This window comes from Diadema setosum, chromosome 21, assembly GCF_964275005.1.
Source record: "Diadema setosum chromosome 21, eeDiaSeto1, whole genome shotgun sequence".
Lineage (NCBI taxonomy): Eukaryota > Metazoa > Echinodermata > Echinoidea > Diadematoida > Diadematidae > Diadema > Diadema setosum.
Window position 1 is genome coordinate 28715736 of NC_092705.1, and position 20574 is coordinate 28736309.

General features: G+C 41.8%; 1 protein-coding gene across 1 annotated transcript in view; it reads right to left on the reverse strand.

Annotated features, from left to right (window-relative positions):
• Nucleotides 1-19204, reverse strand: part of LOC140244459 (uncharacterized) — a 178986-nt gene extending 159782 nt beyond the window's left edge. Inside the window, exons 1-14 of the mRNA XM_072324097.1 lie at nucleotides 19143-19204; nucleotides 18415-18590; nucleotides 17479-17565; nucleotides 16503-16816; nucleotides 15166-15328; nucleotides 14478-14708; nucleotides 13265-13417; nucleotides 12523-12693; nucleotides 11042-11157; nucleotides 9491-9754; nucleotides 8488-8674; nucleotides 7880-8047; nucleotides 6753-7348; nucleotides 5786-6014 (exon numbers count right to left, since the gene is read on the reverse strand). Of these exons, the coding sequence (XP_072180198.1) occupies nucleotides 5786-6014; nucleotides 6753-7348; nucleotides 7880-8047; nucleotides 8488-8674; nucleotides 9491-9754; nucleotides 11042-11157; nucleotides 12523-12693; nucleotides 13265-13417; nucleotides 14478-14708; nucleotides 15166-15328; nucleotides 16503-16816; nucleotides 17479-17565; nucleotides 18415-18590; nucleotides 19143-19204 (2917 nt within the window). The remainder of the gene's footprint in view (nucleotides 1-5785; nucleotides 6015-6752; nucleotides 7349-7879; nucleotides 8048-8487; nucleotides 8675-9490; nucleotides 9755-11041; nucleotides 11158-12522; nucleotides 12694-13264; nucleotides 13418-14477; nucleotides 14709-15165; nucleotides 15329-16502; nucleotides 16817-17478; nucleotides 17566-18414; nucleotides 18591-19142) is intronic.
• Nucleotides 19205-20574: the final 1370 nt, after the last annotated feature.

Below are 20574 nucleotides of genomic sequence, written 5' to 3' on the forward strand. Positions count from 1 at the left end.
TCATTGTTACACTCAGTAACAGACCCCAAAATAGAGGTGTGTGTTAATGTTGGAAGTAATATGTAATTCATGTGTGCTTGTGTAGGAGTTCTCAAGGAGTTGGGAATCCCCATTTCCTCCGGTAATTATTTTTTTTAAAAAAATCACGGCGAGATTGCGTCCGTATAATAGAGAGATCCGGATAAAGGGAGGCCGGATAAGGGAGGTTCAACTGTACTCCCGTATGTAATAATCACAGCCCTTCGCACTGATTATTTTTCACTATGTTTAATTCCTTAGAAATTTGCTTTTAAATGGTCTATAAACGCGACTTTTGTACCCTGTTTTACAAAAGCTCCCTACAGTATGGGGGGGGGGGTATCCCCTTTTCCACCCCCCCCCCCCTCGCTTCGCTCCCGTGCCGAAGATCTCACATCGCACATAAATGTGCCCCCGTTGACATTTTGCCCCCCCAAAACCAGAAGTGTTCCGGTGCGCTTGACCATAGCCACATGGTTTATTATTTCATTTACCCTAAGTTTCATTTAAATTGCTTCAAAACTGTAGGAGGAGTTCGCGACGCAAGATTTTGCAACAGACCGACCGATCGCCCGCCCGATCGCCCGCCCAACTGACCGCCCGCCCCCCGACCAACATCGCGGTGATTCCTATATCGTTGCTGGGGCGACAAGACCTCGTATGTACAAAATGTCAAATGTTCAGGAGAGCATAAAAACATAGCAGCCAACGCACTGTATCCAATGGGATAGACATTCCTTTGACATGCCGTGGTGGCTTCATTTTTGGGGTAAGACATCTAGGATTTGGACAGTACATCACATACGTGATTATCTGACCATTAATGCAAAAAAGTCATTTTCACCAAAATTGCAGATACGAGGTCTTGTCACCCAAGCAACGATATACCCCCTTCACACTATGTGTGGCTGGGGTATAAATGAATTTTAAAACAGCATCACACTGCTCACAGTAACAATCTCTCATTTCACTGAAAATCAGTATGTGGTTTGATAATCTGTCATTTACTACTGGCGATATGCTTGTGTAAAGTGTTGATGGAATCTTGAGTTACTGGCCCTAGGGAGTTTTGCTGAAAAGTGATATATGCAATAATTTGAAGAACAACTGGTCCCCCCAGACCCCCACTTGTATAGGTGGCGCACAGGAGCGGTCAGTTGCCAACTGAAGACTGTTGGGACAATTGGGGGGAAAACCCCTCTTTGTGTAATACATCATCCCTTTGTCAGACTGACTTCAATTTTTTTTTTTCTTGTCTTGGCTTCAAATTTTTTTTTTTTCTTATCTTGGCTAGCACTTCGCAATATGTCAACATCAACACAAACGTATACAGGCAAACCGTAACGTATGACCCAAACACAAAGACACAGACACAAAATGCACAATGCACAATGCACAGGCAGACAGACACACACAATGCGCAGACAGACAGACACAATCGCACTGACGTCTTTGATGTCTATCTATGCCCTCTAGCATTTCAGTGGGTGTCTAGACAACCCATTGAATAATATTATTTCATTTCAAAATCAAAACCCATCACAGACCTTAAAAAATGGCTTTATTGGATTGAAAAAAGACACACACATACACATAACAATGGCATATGATAATGATACAATAATAATAATAATAATAATAAGAAGAAGAAGAAGAAGAAGAAGAAGAAGAAGAAGAAAAAAAAAAAAAAAAAAGAAGAAAAAACAAGAAGAAGAAGAAGAAGAAGAAGGAGGTCTTCTAATAGCCTCTTAACCCTATTCTAACTGGGCTATTTGAGACCAAGTTTTTACTGGGGGGGGGGGGGGGGTCAATTTGAACTCGGGTCCTTCGATTGGGAGTTGGGAGTCTTGTTCACTATGCCACAGCGCCCCCACACGAGTAATCATGAAAAGGCTAGTACCTGCTACATACATGTGGTTTAAATATATTGAATGCAATGCATTCAGCCGCGAAAGAGTAACACCAAACTCAAAAGAATACATCTCAGTACTCAGTCGATCATTTTGCCTTGGTCTCGCAGCTAGGCTCAAGAGTATGACTTTTTGCTCACAAATACTGTCAAAAATGAAGCAGATGTACAACCGTATATTCACTTATATACCTTCCTTGTCTACAAGAATTACTGTATATGCCGAATATTTTGCGAGGTTTTTATTTTCATGATATTCGCAAGTCGGGTGGTATTCGCAAATCTAACGACGTGCCAAATATTGACTGTCATTCTGACATGAGTGTGATGTGCATGCTTACAGTTCTTTAAACATTCATTACTGTACTTCACGATTGCGAATTTAACCACTGTTGTGTGTCTGCTGCTGAAAGAGTGGAACAGGGGGGCATCAGATATTATACCCCCAAATTTATGCATTCCCACCAAAGACCGATATCTCTATTTCCCTTTTATATCCCACAACCCACCGTAAAATGACTTTTGTGGAATCCAAGAAATAGCGCAACCTATTAAGAAACCAAGGACGTCCATTTTGCGGACACATCTACAGTCAATTAGAAAGGAGGGCTGTTCAAACTGCAACAATTCACATCGGAAGATAAATCCTGACATTTTGTGGGAAGTTGCAGGGCAGCTGTGCCACAGGCCAACCAACACAGCACCAGGAAAATCACAGACCGGAGCAATTTATATGTTGTTAGAACTTCCTATGAAGTTTGCAGTGACAGCATGCAAAGAGAAAACATGCAAAAGGGAAATATTGCGGCTCATATCATGTGACCTTCACTCCATGTTTGCATTCTTCCCCAGGGCGACACACATAACAAACAGCTAGCCATCAAGGCTATTGTTACTTGGTAGCTTTAGCTGTGTACAACAGATTGCTCTGCCAAACTACGTGCATGCATCGGGGTGACCAAACTTTTGAATATGATCTAATACTGTTTCTTTTCTTTCTTTTCTTTTCTTTCTTTTTCTTTTTTTTTTTTTTTGCTGCAGTGTGAATGGAAAGCCTAAACATTGTGACTTTCACTGATGCCAAATTTCGCAACGAGAATGGGCCTATCATATCCGGAGAGGTCACCATTTAATGACACTGTCAGCAGGGCTAGACACTAACTTATTCCTCTGGTGGCCCATTCGGGGCACTAAAATCACTGAATTTGAAATGTTGGTGGCTCATGGAAAAAAAAAAGTACAGTAGTGCTAAATAAAAGGAAATATGGCAATCAATTTGAATCTTGGGTTGCCAAATTGGGCCACCAAAACATACGCTTTTTGACAGTTGGTGGCCCCACATCGATTTTTAGTGGCCCCGGGCCTTTCTAATTGACTGTAGATGTGTCCGCAAAATGGACGTCCTTGGTTTCTTAATAGGTTGCGCTATTTCTTGGATTCCACAAAAGTCATTTTACGGTGGGTTGTGGGATATAAAAGGGAAATAGAGATATCGGTCTTTGGTGGGAATGCATAAATTTGGGGGTATAATATCTGATGTCAAACCCTGCTTACAGACAGACACACACACACAAGTCAGGGGAGGATCCAGGAATTCTGTTAAAAGAAAACTGTTCTGACATTTTCTTATTGTCTGATAATTCTAATCTACATTTTTTGATGCCTACTACTGGAAAGAGAGGATTCTAAAACCCAGGATAAGCCTGTAATGATTTTTTGAAAAAAGTGAAAACGAGCAAGCCATGGAACGATCCACACTATTTGGCCTACGTCACAGGTGCTCTTGGTGCACAACTCCGACATTAGCAAGACAAACTACATAATGCCAATTTACTGATGAAATCTCACACGAAGTACTGCAAAAGCTGTTATTGAGTATAATTGCAATATGGAGCTATAATAAACATGTTAAACAATATCTATTAATCTTTAAAAGCAATCTCTTCAACAGCTTTTTATTTAGATAAAACTTGTGGGGAAATTCCAGATATGCAAAATGAAATTGGCATCGTTATCCGAACGTGCTGCTCATAGAAGACTGTGTGTAAGTAACGTTACGCATTGATGATCATGATCGAGCGATGGTTCGCCAGTAAGTTCAAACTATCTAACGTAAATGAGGGCTGAGTGAATCTAAATCCAAATGTAGATAGACTCTCTTCAACGGCACGCACGATTTACGCTTAGTAAGATGAAAACGGTACCCAGTACACATAGACTCTGAAATACTAGAACTAGGACTAGGACTACTGAGCAGTCAAGGAGTAGGTTCTACGTGGCAGTCCAAGTTTTGATGAGTAGGCCCTACACCCACTCACCGTCGACATTGCAGCTGTAACGTTTGTTAGGCCCTATGTGCACAGCGCTAATAAGGCACAGCGTAACGTTACATACCCCTGCTGCCAGAACTTGAAGAAAGTCCAGACGAAAGTCCAGACTCCAGATCTAGATCTGGACCCTTGTCCTGCAGGCACTGTTGTTCCTGTGCTGGATTTTTCAGGTAAGGTATCTGCTTTATGGATTTCCAATGTTTTGTAGTCGAGATAAATCTCATAGTGGTGTTATTTACACCAAGGACTATAATGTTAGATCTAACAGTTTGTTTCAGTAGGCCTACTACAGGACCCATATCTCGGAAGAGTGGCCTGACCACGTAGATTCTAACACAGTGTCGCCGCTTCGCAATCCCAGCGCTGGTGTAGGTATAGTGCTAGCGTACTTCCGTATCCATGTAGATATCTCAAAATTCACCTTGCCAAATGGCACCAAACTCACAGGAAATACTTTATGATTCATATCCAACAGCTCATGTTAAGTGGAAACAAATCACATGTCGGGAAGCGTAAGTGTAGATGTCGACTTTCCTGTCGGCGTCGCTAAAAATAATCTGCTCTAGATCTACGACTAGAACACGAGTGATTGCGGCCAGGCCCTACCTACCTGCTGCGCATGCACAGACTGAAGTTAGCCATTTAATATCATGAGACAAATCTTTCAAGTAATCGGGGGCAATAAATAAATTTACAAATTATTTGTGGTAAGTTGAATGAAAAATGTAGTTCCTATATCACACAAGTCGCAAAAATCATTACACTTTTGAGTTTAGTTCTCGCGTAAATTCCCCGTTCGCACAGTACTAGTCGGCTAACTTCAGTTCTAGATTGTGCATCTTGCGTTCACCAAGATCTCTCGCGAAGAGTGAGTTTTTTTTGAGTGACGACTTGAAAGTCGACGTCAATATTGATACTTCTCGATTACTGATTTCATTCAAATATAAGAGAATACTTTGAAATATGCTATGAAGTATATCCTGTAATTTTGGTGCGATTTGGTTCAGTGAAATTTGAGATATCTACATAGATAGAACAGTACACAAGCGCCGCCTGCTAGCTAAATTAGGCCTAAGCGTCGTCTGCTACTCGATACGAATTAACGCACGCGTATGCGGGCACTTGTAATCAGTAATAGTGAGAGCACCTGTGACATCATAACCTTCGGGCTCGTCAGCTCATTAGCATAATTCTCACCTAAAAAGTTCCATTTTTAACATTAAATTACGGACTTAATCGTTATGAAATTTTGATTCTGTTTGCACTGCTGGGTGTTTTAGAATTAAAAGAACAACATATTAAAAAAAATAGAAAACCGGTACAATGCCCTTTTAAGAGGGGGCGCCTTTACAAACTTAAAGGGGGGCGCACGCACCCCTCCCCATTTTTTTCTTTTTCTTTTATTTCAAGCAAAAATAAAGGCAAGGGGGGGGGGTGAGTGCCCAGTGCACTCCTTCCTGGATCCGTCACTGCAAGTTTTGTCATGGAATTCATCCGCTCAATTCATTCATCCACTGAACGGACTCACCCTGGAAGGACAGCATCTCGCCGGAGCTGCCGGGGTCATCCTCCCTCTTCTCCTCCCCTTCCTCCTCCGCTTCCCCTTCCTCCTCCTCCTCTTCCTCCTCCTGCATCCTCTGACAGGACAGGTCCTCCAGATTCATCTGGGTGATGTCAAAGCTGGAGGAGGACTCCATGACAACGCTGGCCAGGGGCCCCGCCCCGGGACCCTGGGTCACAAGAGATACAGCTGGTGCCTGTGTCAAGAAAGTCACACACAAAGCCTGTTCAAGACATCTTTTTTTGGCAACAGGTTTTCCCTTTACAAGGGTGTAACATATCTAAGTTGTATACAAAAATAAAAGATTTAAACTGAGGGGCAAAACAAGGTCCATGTATATGAATAGTAAACATTCATTTATGCGCAAACCACTTTATATGCCAAATATTTCTCGAGGTTCTTATTTTCACAAATTTTGCAAGTCGGGTGCTATTTGCGAATTCAAAAAACTGTGACAAATATTGACTCTGATCCCGACATGAATGTGACATGCATGCATAAATTTCTTGTACTGTACACAACTGATCACAAATTAAACTACTCACGAAATCTTCCAAAGGTCCCGATTCGTGAAAATTTAGACTTGCTAAATATATGGCATATATACAGCATTTGATTGACCACGCCATGGACACAACACTGTTTCTCTTATTTAAGGCCACTGCACACTACACGACTTTCTGTGACACAACTGACCAACTCTGGATCCGAAACAAGATCCCCGGTGGTCTCGCGCTCACCCGAGTATTGCAAGTTCACCTTCCATGCATTCTTGCAGACTCTCACCTGAGAACATTGGAAACTTGTGGTGTGGGGTAGCTTTGAGAGCTGGGGGCACGGTGTCCATTTGCATATTCCATCACACTGGTAAAAATACCTGCCAAGTACACCATACTTTATAGAATACAAATAGAATGTTATGAAGGGGTCTTACCTGTTGCACCTCAGCTTTAGCACCCTCTGTTGAGACCTGTTCCGATGGCTCTTTGGCCTCAGTTGCAGCCGACCTAGGCGGCTCCTGCTTGTGGGTGGCTTTCCTCATGGGCGTTGGCTCCTTTGTTGACACTCCCTCCTCCACAAACTCGAACGGATCCACCCCAGTGTGCTCCACCTTGGGATCAGCCACGCCCCCCTTAACCTCCTTGGCTCCCTCCAGCTTGAATGGAGGAGAACTGACCTTTGGCACCGTCACTGCCTTCTCTTTGGACGTTGAGGCAATGCTTGGTGCCATCAGCCTCCGTCTCAGCTCGCTGTCCGAATCTTTTCCCTCCTTCTTCTCCTCCTTTTCCTCGCTCTCCAAGAACTGCTCAAACTGGTCCACAACGCTGGAGAGCTGGTCGGTGGAGAATTCCAGGCGCTCCGCCGATCCCCCCTGCACCTCCACGGTGACTATGGAAGGGTTCTTGGTTGGTTCCTTTGGCTGTCCTCCTGCTGCAGTGCTGGTGGTGGTTGTCGTGGCAACAGTTGAAAGGTGCCGGACAGCTGAGGGCATCATGCCCGGGATGACTCCAGGGATGGAAACTTGTTTGACTGCAATAGAATTCACAAGACAGTGTGTTCACTTTTCAATGGATCATTTCAAGCTCTATCCCGTAACTGATTCCAGATTTGACCAATACATCTTCTTTCAAGCAAGGGTGTGCATTCGTTTCATGCATGAATACCTCATAATAATTCATAATTTAAAATCAAATCATGTGAGCAGTTATGAGTTTGTGTAACTATTATCATATGTGATTTACATCAGTGGTCCCAGATTTGATCACTGTTTTGTGAAAACATTTGAAACCTTAAATTTGTCATAACTTTAATTCTGATTGCTGTTTGATTTTATTACACATATCAAGGTTACCTTAACCCGTTGAAGACAATTCCAAGTATACTCGGGCAGGTGTCTATGGGAAATGTGTGTAGTAGCAATATCAGCCTGTTCTCAATGGGCTAAACATGAAAAGGCAAATACACATTAAAAACGCAGAACAAATTAAGGCTGAAAAGATTCTTTACAAATTCAGAAAAAAAACAAAAACAAAAACAAAAAACAGACAAACATGGAGTCACCTGACGCTGGAGCAGGAGGTGCTTGACTTTTGAACTCCAGCAGAGCCTTGATGGCGGACGATGCTGACTGGCTGGCTGGAGGCGACCCATCATACTCAATCCACTCCGTGTTAGGCTTGCTTCCAGTCTGAAAGATGAGCGACGACTCTCGACCAGCCATCTTGGCAGCTTCTGCAGATCACGGAAGTGAAATCATCAATTGATACTCAGCAGTCAATAAAAAATATGTCTTCCTCCTAGTGTTTGATCAATCTACATCATTTACAGAGCAATTCAAGACTTATCATCACAACTCTAGAATGGATTAATTAAAGGCATTGATAGATAATTCTATCAGTTGTGAGGAATTAGTTATCTCATTCACCCAAGATATAAACCAATTGGGCTATTCGTTGTGCTGTAATCTGTGTATTTTGACACATGTGCTTGGTGGACACAACTTAGCACAAATGGATGAAACTATGGGAGAAACTATGGGAGAAACTATGGGAGAAACTACAGGGGAACTGAGGAGGACTTGGGGAAAAATAGCAATTAATGCTACTATATTCATGGAGATGCCTCGTGGCAGGACGTTCAATGTGACATACCTGGTCCACCGATCGCACTTCGCACCACTCCACCAGCGAGGCTCTCCACGAGCTTCTGCGAACTCTGACCCGGTGGCGATTTGGAGGAAGACCGCCTGTGACTTTTGATCTTTGCCTGCATCTCCGGATTCGTGGGGAGAGGACTGCGGGGGGCTGACAGTGTGGCGATGGTCTGGGCGATGGGCGACTTGGGTCGCACCATCACCTGCAAAGGGAAGAGGAGTTGTAGTACACTGGTTACAGCATTGGTCTTTACTTTGAGGCCTTCACTTAGGTCCAGGAGCACATTGCGATATGAGGTCAGGAACAACTGTACAGCGAAATATTCACGGATACTATGACGGCAGGTCTGCAGACATGATTTACCTGTGAGCATTCAAGTTTGTGCCATATTGTAATGACTGCAATTACAGTAACTTGCCATGATTGCAACTGTCGTATTATACACATGTCCCTAATCAGGCATGTAGTGTGTGAGCAGTAATTATGGCATTGTCCTTAATAGTATTATTGAATGCCTCGTCGGGTACTGTTCCAATTATGCAAATTCTCATTCCAACCTATACTGGAAAGCTGTGTTATACTTATTTTTTGGGTAATTCATAATTGTCAGAAGTTCCTGTCAGCTCTTATAGTTTCTCCCTGCATAATTTTCAATGAGAACGATTATATAGAATGCCAAACTCTGGAGACAAAACACAACACCAAACACCAAACAAACACCAATTGTACACAACACACTCTGAAGCCAAATAGAAATAAAGATATTTTGTTCAGAAAATTGGAATTTTGCAGCTATCAAACATATCAAATCAAATTTGTAAAGAAACATTTTTCATTTCAAAACCATATTTTCTCATTTTTTGCAGATCTGTATTCTATGTGAAAATACTGAGGTATGAATTTATAGATAGTCATAAATTCTCTGAAATTCAGCTCGAGCAGTTTAAGCCATAATTTTGTGTTTGCATACAGTAAAATATGAAGCTTTACTATGTTTATATGATCTACAATGCCTCACCTGCCCTTTGGATCCGATCACTTGTCCGACACTCAGTGGACTGGTGGGGCTCCGCCCACGACTCAAGGTCCCACTCACTGCAGTCCCGGCACCCACGGGGGAGGGGCCTCGTACCATCTTCTGGGAGGAGACGGAAGGGGATGGGAAGCGTATGGACGGCGAAGGACTACCGAGGGACGTGGATGGTAGTGGCACCACGCCTGGGTTACCGCTGGTCATCGTCATGGCGATCTTGGGGCGGGTCAGGATGGAAGTTGTGATTGTCTGGAATGGAGACAAAAGGTTTTTGTTCATTAATTCATCATTCTTCTGTATCTTGAGATCAGCAAGTTATGTTACTGATCTGTCTGGAGATGTGATTAATATGCTTTTCAACAAATGATGACATAAATGGTACCCTGGGGTACCAGAAAAAAATCGGCCATTTTGTTCAATTATTTTTTTTTTTTTAGGGCTGTACCCTGGGTTACCAAAAAGTGGGAAATTAATTTTTTTGTGTGTGATTAATTCTTCAACATTCAATTATGGCCATTGTTCTTGTAAAAAAAAAACCCTCTTCATCCTGTAGTTTTCTCAATTAATCCCTGAGCCAGCAGGGTCATAATAATGCCATCTGCCTCCGCCTTATCCCCGGCGTCACTGGCCTTCTGAAACACCTCCAGAACATCGGCGGCCCCTTCCTTCCCCAACTTCCGAGTGGCGCGAAGCCTCGCGTTTTCCAGCCTCTCCTCTCTGGAAATTTTCCTTCTTTTCCGGCCCTTTCCTTTCAGTGCGGCATAGCCCCCATCACCTGCTGGCATTTTTGCAGCTTGATCCTAATTGCGAAAGGATATTTTGTTCGGCACAAAGTGCACAAAGCTTACAAAATTACGGGATCGAAACTACGTCTACGAGATCGTAACTTTGGCACAGCTAGCGGGCTATTATAATAGTGCGTGTAGTCAGTGCATGAAGCGCTATACTGAGTATCGCACAGTACCACGGGTCAGTACAGTGCGCATACGTAACGCAGTAACTCTGCGGTTGTACTCGAGTGAACGTGAGAGGGCGCTACACAACGTGGTACCCCGGGTTACTACGATACCCCGGGGTAGCGCGTGGTGCATCAAATTATGGTCAAACCTGTCTATAGTGGCTACCCAAGGGAGACCAAAAAAAAAAAAGTGCCTGTTATAGAGAGGTGGCCACTAGACAGAGGTTTTAACCCTAACAAAGATTTTGGTATTTTGAAAGCGTTTACCCAAGGTCACATCTTTCTCGAGGCACCTGTCAATATTGACTTCAAAACATGTCTTGTTTGCTTCTTCTTTTTTTTTGAGAGCCTCATGCATCTTACTGTAAAGCATGAAATTGTTGTGGCATGAAATTTTCTCAAACTGAAGCCGACAGCCTTTTTTCGCAGCATAAAAGTTTCATGTATTGTCACTGGCATTCAATGCACAGAGTGTAGACGAAAACTTTTGCTTGCACTATGATTCCGTGAATCTCTGCCCTTGCAAAATTCGGTAAATCACAATGCACACAAAAATGTCTGGTTTTACAGTATCTCACCATGATTCCGGGAGCTGTTGACCTGGATGAGCTGATGGTCTTGGATTTGACCTGCGATTTCTGGACGACGATCACGTTCGTCTTCCCCGGCACCGTCCCTGGCTTGGTGACGACAACTGCAAAAAGTGAACAGATGCCACATTTGTCCAGATTATGGTTGTCTTCATGTTGTTTTCATTATACTGTCATCTCACAATTCCATATTTCCAACAAAGAAAATGACATAAACAGTGAGGATAACATGAAAGGTTGTTTGCTACCCCGCGTCATCTATGGTATTATTAGGGAGTTTTCGCTACACGACGGGAAGATCGAGAATACGCGGAAGCAATCAGCTGTGACAGTCCCCGTACTCAGACTCCTGTCCCCATATCTAAGCAGTTTTGCTTTCCTTAATAGGACGGAGGCGTGGGGACAAGATCGCTGATTGGCTGGCTGGCTGGCTGGCTCACTCAACTGCCCAGCATCGGGACTGAACGCTATTTTGGCCGAGTACCGTACTCGTTTTCCCCAGGACGGGCATTTCTCGGATTTGATCGTGCGCAGAAGCAGATTTTGCACACGGCACACTCAACTACCGGCTGCGTCGTGTAGCGAAAACTCCCTAATGTGAGCAAGAGTCAGGAACAAGTGATATACACACTAACTTCCCCACATCCTGCACTCACTGAACCAATTGCAGACAGCATGCTTTACTTTGGGAAGAATATAAATGATGTGAAGTCAGTTCATTTTTCTTTTGTACTGGATTGAGTGTAGAAGTTTCACCTTTTGGCACACTGCCATCGCCATTCAGTGACTTTGAAAATGTAAACACAAACTTCTTAAGGCAACACAGTGTTATACACTTAAAATTACAAGTGAAAAGAAAAATTATGGCGGGGTTGTTGTGATGGATTCAAATTGTTGTAAATGAGCAACAAATGTGAAGATTTATCAAATACTGTGAATGTTAGAATACTTTGGCTGTTTGATGGTAAACAGAGACTCCAATTCTCGCTCTTTTGGCAGGAGAGCTCTCATTTCAAGGCCATATTTCCCCAAATCTTCCGTTCTCCTGCTCGAGTTTGAATTTTTTCTGCTCTAGCTGTATGTTTTCAGTTTCAGTCATATTTTCTTCCACTTTAATATGATTTAGCTTTCTCCTCCCCAAATACCTCCTCAAAATATTTCTTTTAAAAATCACACAAAATAAAAACATTCATGCTCTTTATCAGTGGATCAGTGGATCAAAAAATCATTTTGTTAAGTCATATATGTTAGAGAATAAAGCAAAGATATCACCAGAGAGCATCTATAACTCTACAGCTGGGCCCAAGCAGCAAGGGACCTCATATTCTGGATTGTGAAGTGTGCTGTGTGCACATAATATTTGAACATGTCCACACAATCAGCATCTCAACTTCACTAGAGGGCATAGGCAAGATAATCTCCAGTTTAAGAGATGCTTGAGGTTGGAGTCTCTGGGAAAACCAGGGTACCTGTAGTTGTGGTGGACTTGGCTCCGGATTTCTGCAGCGCCATGGGAGATAATGTGATAACGTTGCTCATTGTTGGCGGGGACCGGCCGGTGATAGGACTAGGCACTGTCACTATCCTTGGACCCGTCGTGGAGACCAGGTTCCTCACCCCCATTATCGGAGATGACGACCCTGTGACAAAAATGGCAACATCAATAGCTGTATAAGTATGTGTGGATAACACACCTCTCACAATCAGGAGATATTTACATAGAAGACACCACTTGAAAAGTTACACATTGCTACACAAGATACTGCATGAGAAAGCTATGCTTACCCGACACTACACTATACCACATTTCCTGGCACTTTGCACGACATTGTGCAATGTAATGCAACACCTTGAGCATTATATTGTACCTCGCAATATACTGCACCAGTCATTACACTACTGTACAACACAAACTACATAGAAACAGGTCTTACATTGTGACGTTAACTGCACCACATTATACTTTACTACACTACATTACACTACACTGCATTACACTACACTACACTAAACTACACTACACTACACTGCACTACACTACACTACATGATCCAAAGCACCACACCCTGCAATGCACTGTGTACTACACTGCCCTTGGGCACTACACCGAACCTGGCAATACACTCCATCCAGATTCTACACTCCACTACACACAACACTACTCAAGGCCTTGCAACCATGCAGTCATCACGATTCAGTGCATCTTCATGCCCTTACCTGCTGACACCGAGGTCTTCGACGCCGGAAGAGCTATGGTGGTGGTTCTGACGGTCGGGGATGATGCTGTGGTGGAGGATACCTGGTAGGCTTTTGAAGGCATCCGCCCACCGCTGCTGGCCACTGTTTGTGTGATTAGCTTCATCCCTGACAATGGAGACAGACAGTTTTAATAATCTCTCAGAAGCCCTTGATTCTATCCAAGTTTTCTTCTTCATCTTTATTTTTCAGATTTTAACTTGTTTATTTCCTTTTTTTTGCTTTCATTTTTTACTTTCCAACTCTTCATTTAAATTTGACTTATCTTTTTTCTTCTATAAAGTCGGCATCATAAAGCTATAAAAAAAAATGTACTTTACAGATCATTCTCGATATTCTAAGAAAGTTGTTCCCCAATTTATAAGTAAAACACAATGGCATATTGATGTTAGTTCAGAATGGGTATTTCAAACAAATCAAAACACATTTGACTTTCAGCATGAAAAAAAATGGGAGCTACGTGTATTTCTCAATACACTCTTCTCAATAACAAACTTGTTATCCCTGGAGAATCACATGATCCTATATCACATCATGATCCTATTGAAAGCAATGCAAGGGGCCACAACCCCATTATACTCTAAGCCTTGTACTCATCAAACACGCTTTTGATCCATAATACAATTTTTCACAACACACTGCCTGCAAGTTTACGGCTTCTCAAATTTCACTTCCTGTCAACAGTGTCTGCCAGACTGCTAAAAACATGGCACTCACACATGAGCCACAGTAGTATTTACTACACACAAACAGCAAACTGCACCAGGCAAATGTACATCCAAACTGCTCTGTGCAATAGGCATACTGTAAAAGATGGCATTTTTGCAGAGTGAACACCTATATGAATTTTGTGCAACACGAAACTAACATGAAAATAAAAGTGTGCATGTTTGTCTTTGTTTTTGTGTTTGTGTTTCTGTGTTTTGTGGTGTTTTTTCTGGGGGGGGGGGGGGGCGGGGAGAATATTATAGGTTTTATTGTATGCTGCATTAGCACCATGTTCCTGGCAGCCATGACAGTCACATTTCAGCCACCATGGACAAACCAAATGGTTACATGCATCTGTTTGACACCTCTCCTACTTCAACCTCTTTGAATCATGGGATGTAGAAAGCATAAATCATGATCTTCAATGCTAGAGGAAAGTCAGTGAATAGGTGATACCTACCAGGTTCTGGTCGCTGAGAGCTTTGGGAGGTCCTCTTCCCACTAGCCCCAATCACAGTCGGAACAACACCGCTACCGCCGGTGCCGGTGACGGACGTACTGGTGCTCAAGGCTGAACCTTCGGTCCGCGAAACGACCGTGGCGGGCTTCGGCACTTTCTGCTTGGAGCCACTTTTTGATCGGTGGTGCTTCACAGCCGGTTGACCCGACGTGCTGATCCCAGGCATAGCTTCTGTCAAAGAGTAGTTTATGGAAGCATTGTCAAAGGGTGAAAATTGAATGTTTTAGCATTGGGAGTCAGTTTTTACATGTTAAACACCTCTGTCTTTGATAGCTTCGGATATTTGTACGATTAATGGGAGATATATACCTGATTAAACCCACTGCATCTTATTTGTGAGGAAATCTAATTCAACCTAAAGTAGAAGAAGGTACACATCAAACTGTATTTTAGTGAGCTTGTCAAAAGAGACCACAACACTGTAGATTAACTCTTTATTGAACAAGTTCCAGCCGGGAATTATATCGCAAAACAGATGTAGGAATTGGGGACTTTAACTAGAGCAGAGTTAATATTTTGCATTGCAAGTTGGAATAATTACAGAGAGAATTCCAACTGCCACACCATTAAAGTTTTGAAAATCTCTCAGATGCTATTCCCCATCTGCATCCCCTCAAACTACTCATACCTTCAAGGCTTAAGGGATGGCTGGAGGATATTGCTTGACTCTCAGATGCAGTTGCCATGGAGACCTTACTGGAGGGTGGCAAGCTGTGAGACCGGTGGAGAACGGCATCCGAGGACAAGGTCTGTGATTGGCTGGTGGAGTTGGCACTCGAAACTATGATTACCTGATGAAACAGGGGGAGTGAATGTGGAGAATACTTGAAAATTTATATGAAACAAGATTAGGTACAGGGAAGCAGAAAAATGTGAAAACATGGTATGTTCAATTATGCCCACACATTTGGAGGTGTAAGAATACTGACCTTTTGGCTTTCGCTGAATTGAACATGTGAATCGTATCATTTTGTTCAGTACTATTTTGAGGACTTTAAAGGAAATGCTGTATGAGACAATCTTGGAAGGGTAAACTCTTACAACATAAATGACACAAACCCATTCCTCTAATCCTATTAAAGTTCTCATCAGTTAACAGTTCTAATATACTGTTTGCTTAGACTAACAGGTAAATTGATGCATCACTTGGATCAAGGTTAAAGCGTTGAAGGAGTACCATGCACCGAGACCTATCAATGAGGGTTTTATTGCTGATAACCTCAGACTAAATATTCCCACCTGATATGATGTTTGTATATATTGCAGGGTTTTTCAAAAAATATTTCCTTCACTTGCCTTGGGCATGGTTCCTACACAATTGATTGGTAAGAGCCCTATCATGTTACTTGCAAAATGTTGAGTTTGAGTTGCACAGGGCAAGCAGGCAAGTGGATTTGTAGTGCCCTGCATTGTGCCCTTTATAGAATATCAGTCTACCTATACAGGCAAAATGTATGATGTGTGTGTGGGAGTATGTCTGGTTGAATACATGAGTATATACGCATATGCGCATTTTACACATTAAAGGGATGGTATAGTTTTGGTCGAGATGGGGGTCCAGATTTTAACTTTTTGCAAGACAATTAGAAGCCAATTTTGAAATATTAGAAAGCATACAATTCTAAGAGGATTTCTAAAGAACACCTGTTTTGAAATGGCCGAGATATCCAAAAACAAAGTAAAACAAAGTGGTCCTAATAAAAGGTGGGTCCTACCTTTTATTAGGACCTCTTTGTTTTTTAATATTTCACCAATTTCAAAACCAATTTTCATCAAACAAGTTTTGAATTCCTCTTAAAAATGAATGCTCAAGTATTTCAAGAGAGGGTTCTCATTATCTCACAAAAAAAGTTGGAAACCTGAAGTCCCATTTGAACCAAAACTATGCCATCCCTTTAAGCGTGCTGTAGATTCTTAAAGATGTGGTGTGAGTTCATCATGGAGGTCAGGGATCTGCGGATGCACCTTCTGTCCTGCCTGTGTGGTGGTCAGAGTGGTCCCAGTGGACATCTTGCTGAAGGTGATCTTCATGGCGGAAGAGGAGGCACCGCCAGTGATGGTGCTGCCGGTGCTGGCGGTGCTGCTGGATGACCTCACAGTGACCTTTGACCCTGACCCTGATCCCGAGCCTGCTGTAGAGTGGGACGATGTGTGCCTGACACTACTGGTGAGAGCACTCAGAAAAGAGGCTGGATTGCTGGTGAAGGGGGAAGCGGAAGAGGCAGCGGCCGCACTGCGGGACTTGGCTTGCTCCTCCAGGCTTTGGAGATCTGGGGTGGCTGTGGTTGGGTTGGGTGGTTTGAAAGAAAGGGAGGAAGGATTTATCACAAAAATGGACAGAATTATTTCTAAGGAATACAGTGACAGTGAATACAGCACGAACTATGCGAAGGTTTGAGCATAATTTAACAAAGGACAGGAGAGATATTACTATCTAAATGTTACTTTAAAGCTATGAGATGGGGCATTCTATAATAAAAAACAAAAACAAACAATGACATTTTGGTAATGTTGCTTTATTCTCAAGTAGGAAAGACTGCTCTGTATATGACTCAATTTCAGAATGAAATTTTACAAATGTGAGCTACCTTGACATAATACCTTTATCTTTACTGTTTGGGTTGCTTTTTTGTAATACCACGAGATACATACCAGGGATATTACATCCATACAAGTCTCAGCATATACATTGCAACTCATGAATCTATCTTGTTGATATAAAGACACGACATGTCCATTCCAGCATTCAGATTCATGAAAATACATTAATGCTGGTATCTAATTCTTTATTCATCTACTTAATTTCTGTTTTACAAAAATCCTGTAGTCAGATGAGTCACAAATTTCAGCCTCAATAGGTTGATACACTTTAAAACCTCCATTCCACAATTTGCTAACAAAGGGGTTCTGTCTGAAGTTCCCCATGGAAAATTTAACTTACTTTTCGGGAGAACGGTTCCTGGGGGCAGGACAATGTGATTAGGGCCAGAGGTAGCCGGTCTGGATCCATCAGCAAAAGAAGAGTAACCTGCAAAAGGTAATCAAAGTTAAATCAGAACGGACTATGATCATCTCACACCCAATTCACACCCATAATATAAGCACTGTCTTTTAAAAGAAAAATTAATGTGACTTGTTAAGTATGTCATCGCATTTGAGCAAAGCATTTTGTTTGTTTGTTTTCTTTAAATAGTCAAAAGAGAAGCAGTGAGCCTGTTGGTATGGTGCTTTCCTTACTGAGACCCCCGTCACAAAAAAGTTTGCAATTATCTTAAAACTTTATCAGTTGGAATCTCCACACTATCAGAATGGACAATGCTCATCTTACACCCAATTCACAACTTGAATTTGAACAATTTGTCTTTAACAACTTGACTAGAATGTTCACAGCTGATATACATTTTTTTTTTAATTCCACCTGCTGCCACACCACTGACTCATGTTTTAAGTTAATAAACTTCATAAAACAGACCCCCCTGGCTGAGTGTTGTGTTGGAACGTCTGTGTCTACTCTGGATGCGAGAGTGTTTTTACAAGTGAAAAAACCTACTCCGGGTGTTCCAGAGGTGTGTTCCAGCACACTACTTTCTAAAGACACTGTGTCTTCGGGCTCATACTGGAAGTCTTGTACGAGAAGAAATTACAATTAGGCACACAAATCCTATCAAAAGTACAAGCATCATATCAAATGTTTCATTCATTGTATATCTCAAAGACACCTTGCAAGAAGTCATTATTATCTCTGTGTAAATGAATTTAGAAAATAGAACACTTCTCTATATGCTTCATGATCTACTACCCCCTCCCCCTGTCCAAGTCAAGGGTGAGCACAAAGTGTTTGACTAGGGAAGGGGAGTGTGATGAAAGTCGGTCTTACCATCTTTCCGTGCCGTCTGCTCCGGATCTGGTAGCGTTGCATTGTGGGCGTGTGCCATGTTGGCCACCTGATTGGCTGTCACAGTGAACACTGTCTGCGGAATGTGTCGCGGCATAAGGGGAACCAGTCGTCTGCCCTCTACTGACCACTCTATGGAGCTGTTCTCGCCGCCGATCCTAAAGTAAGCAGCAACAGAAAATAATGAATCAAAAACTCATCTTCTCTTTGGGTCTACGTTTAGAAAGTTTTGGTATTTCAAATTTTAATGTTTTCTTGAAAAAATAGCAACCACATCATATGCAAATTAGATGAAGCAATGGTGCTATGGCTTCAAAAATCTACTGACCGACACTTGTATCTTTCTTAACCTGTTCCTCCCGCAATTTTCCGAGAGTCTTCAATGAAGTAATGAATCAATAACATTATTCTTTTTGGGGGCCTAAGTTTTGAAAGTTTTGGTATTTCAGATTTTCATGTTTTTATGAAATAGTAGCAACCACATTACATGCAAATAAGATGAGGCAATGATGCCATGGCTTCAAAAATCTACTGACCAACACTTGCATCTTTTTTTTTTCTTTTTTTGAGGGGGAGACAGGAATCAGAAAGAAAAGATTGTACAGTGTATCCTTGATATCATATCTTTGTTGTACTGCAGTAACTTAACAATTATGACTTTTAGGGGCATGATTGTATTTCCTGAATCATTAACCACAAAGCATCAATACAAAGTGAAAGTGTCAATTAAATTAAAGATCTCTGATTCCAGCTTGGCACCACCTAGCAACATACCTCTCCGCAACCGTTGTGAGTTTCTCATCGTTAACAGCCCTACGAACTTCAGCCTTGTGTCTCTCTGTTGATATGCTGCGGAAAGGAGAATCGAGAACAAGTAGAAATGTGAAGCAAGTCTTCTGGCCTAATTTTCTTGCCCCATATCTCCTAGCCACCTTTGATTGTTATATTAAAGATCTTGATAGTCAAATACTCAAATTCATAATAATGACATAACATCTATTCATCAAAATCAAGGTATGAAATTAAAGACAGCTTTGAATCAAGATGTTTTTAAAAAGCCAAATGGTTGAAACAGATATAAACATCCTTGACAAGAAAAAAAGAAAAATCATTATCTTTATAAGCCTATCTCTCAGCCAACCAGACTAAAAACATCTTTAAATATCTGTTATCAAAATGAAATGTTACAACTTAAAAGATGCTTAAAATGAACAAACATAAAATTACACCAATGCAGTATTATTTCATCAAAGTGCTATACATCATGGCATAGCACATTCTTCACACAAGGAGGATTGCCAAGTACATTTTCTCCTGAGAAATACAAGACAAGCACGTGTCTGACACTTGTACTGCAAAAGTGGAAATTTTTGCGGACCACTTTTTCAGACGGTGCCAATTTCAGTGAATTCTGCTTGTTTGCATATTCACAGATTGGAGTCTCTTTGCACAAATTTTATGAGTACTAAAATGCTTATTTGTTATTATTTTACCATAGTTCACAGTACAAGCATGTAAAATTTTGATTACCAGGTACCAGAAAACATTTTTTTTTTTTTTTAATGTCAATACAGAGAAATTTGAGAAATTCAAAGTACAACTGTATCTAGTACCCAATCATAAACACATCATCATCATCATAGCATGATTCTAATTTTAAAGTTCCAGACCTTGATAATGAGTTACCACCACACATATTCTGTACAGCTTATACACCTTCATGATTGTTGGATTGTACAAAATGTGACAGATTCACATTCTTCATCTATTAAAATTACCTTTTCCCCCTTTTTTTATGGTAGCATATGAAAACCTAGCAACTAAAAACTCCACTCCCTGATCATTGACTACAGAAATTTCTTTCCTTGCAACAAAAACTTCATGACATACCCAAGAGTAGAAGCCACATTTCTCAAGAGTTGCTTTTTCTCAGCATTGAGATCTCCCTGGGCCCGAAAAGCACTGACCACAGACGAATAAGCCTCTAGCTCCAGTCTTCGAAGCAGGAGCTTGCACTGATCCAGGTCCATGTCTAGTAACCTCGGCCACATTTTGGCAAATGTGGAAAATAGATCTACGGTGTACCTGGATATGGTGGAAAAAGAATGAATCACTTCATTTAGGATTTGGGAAGAAACACAC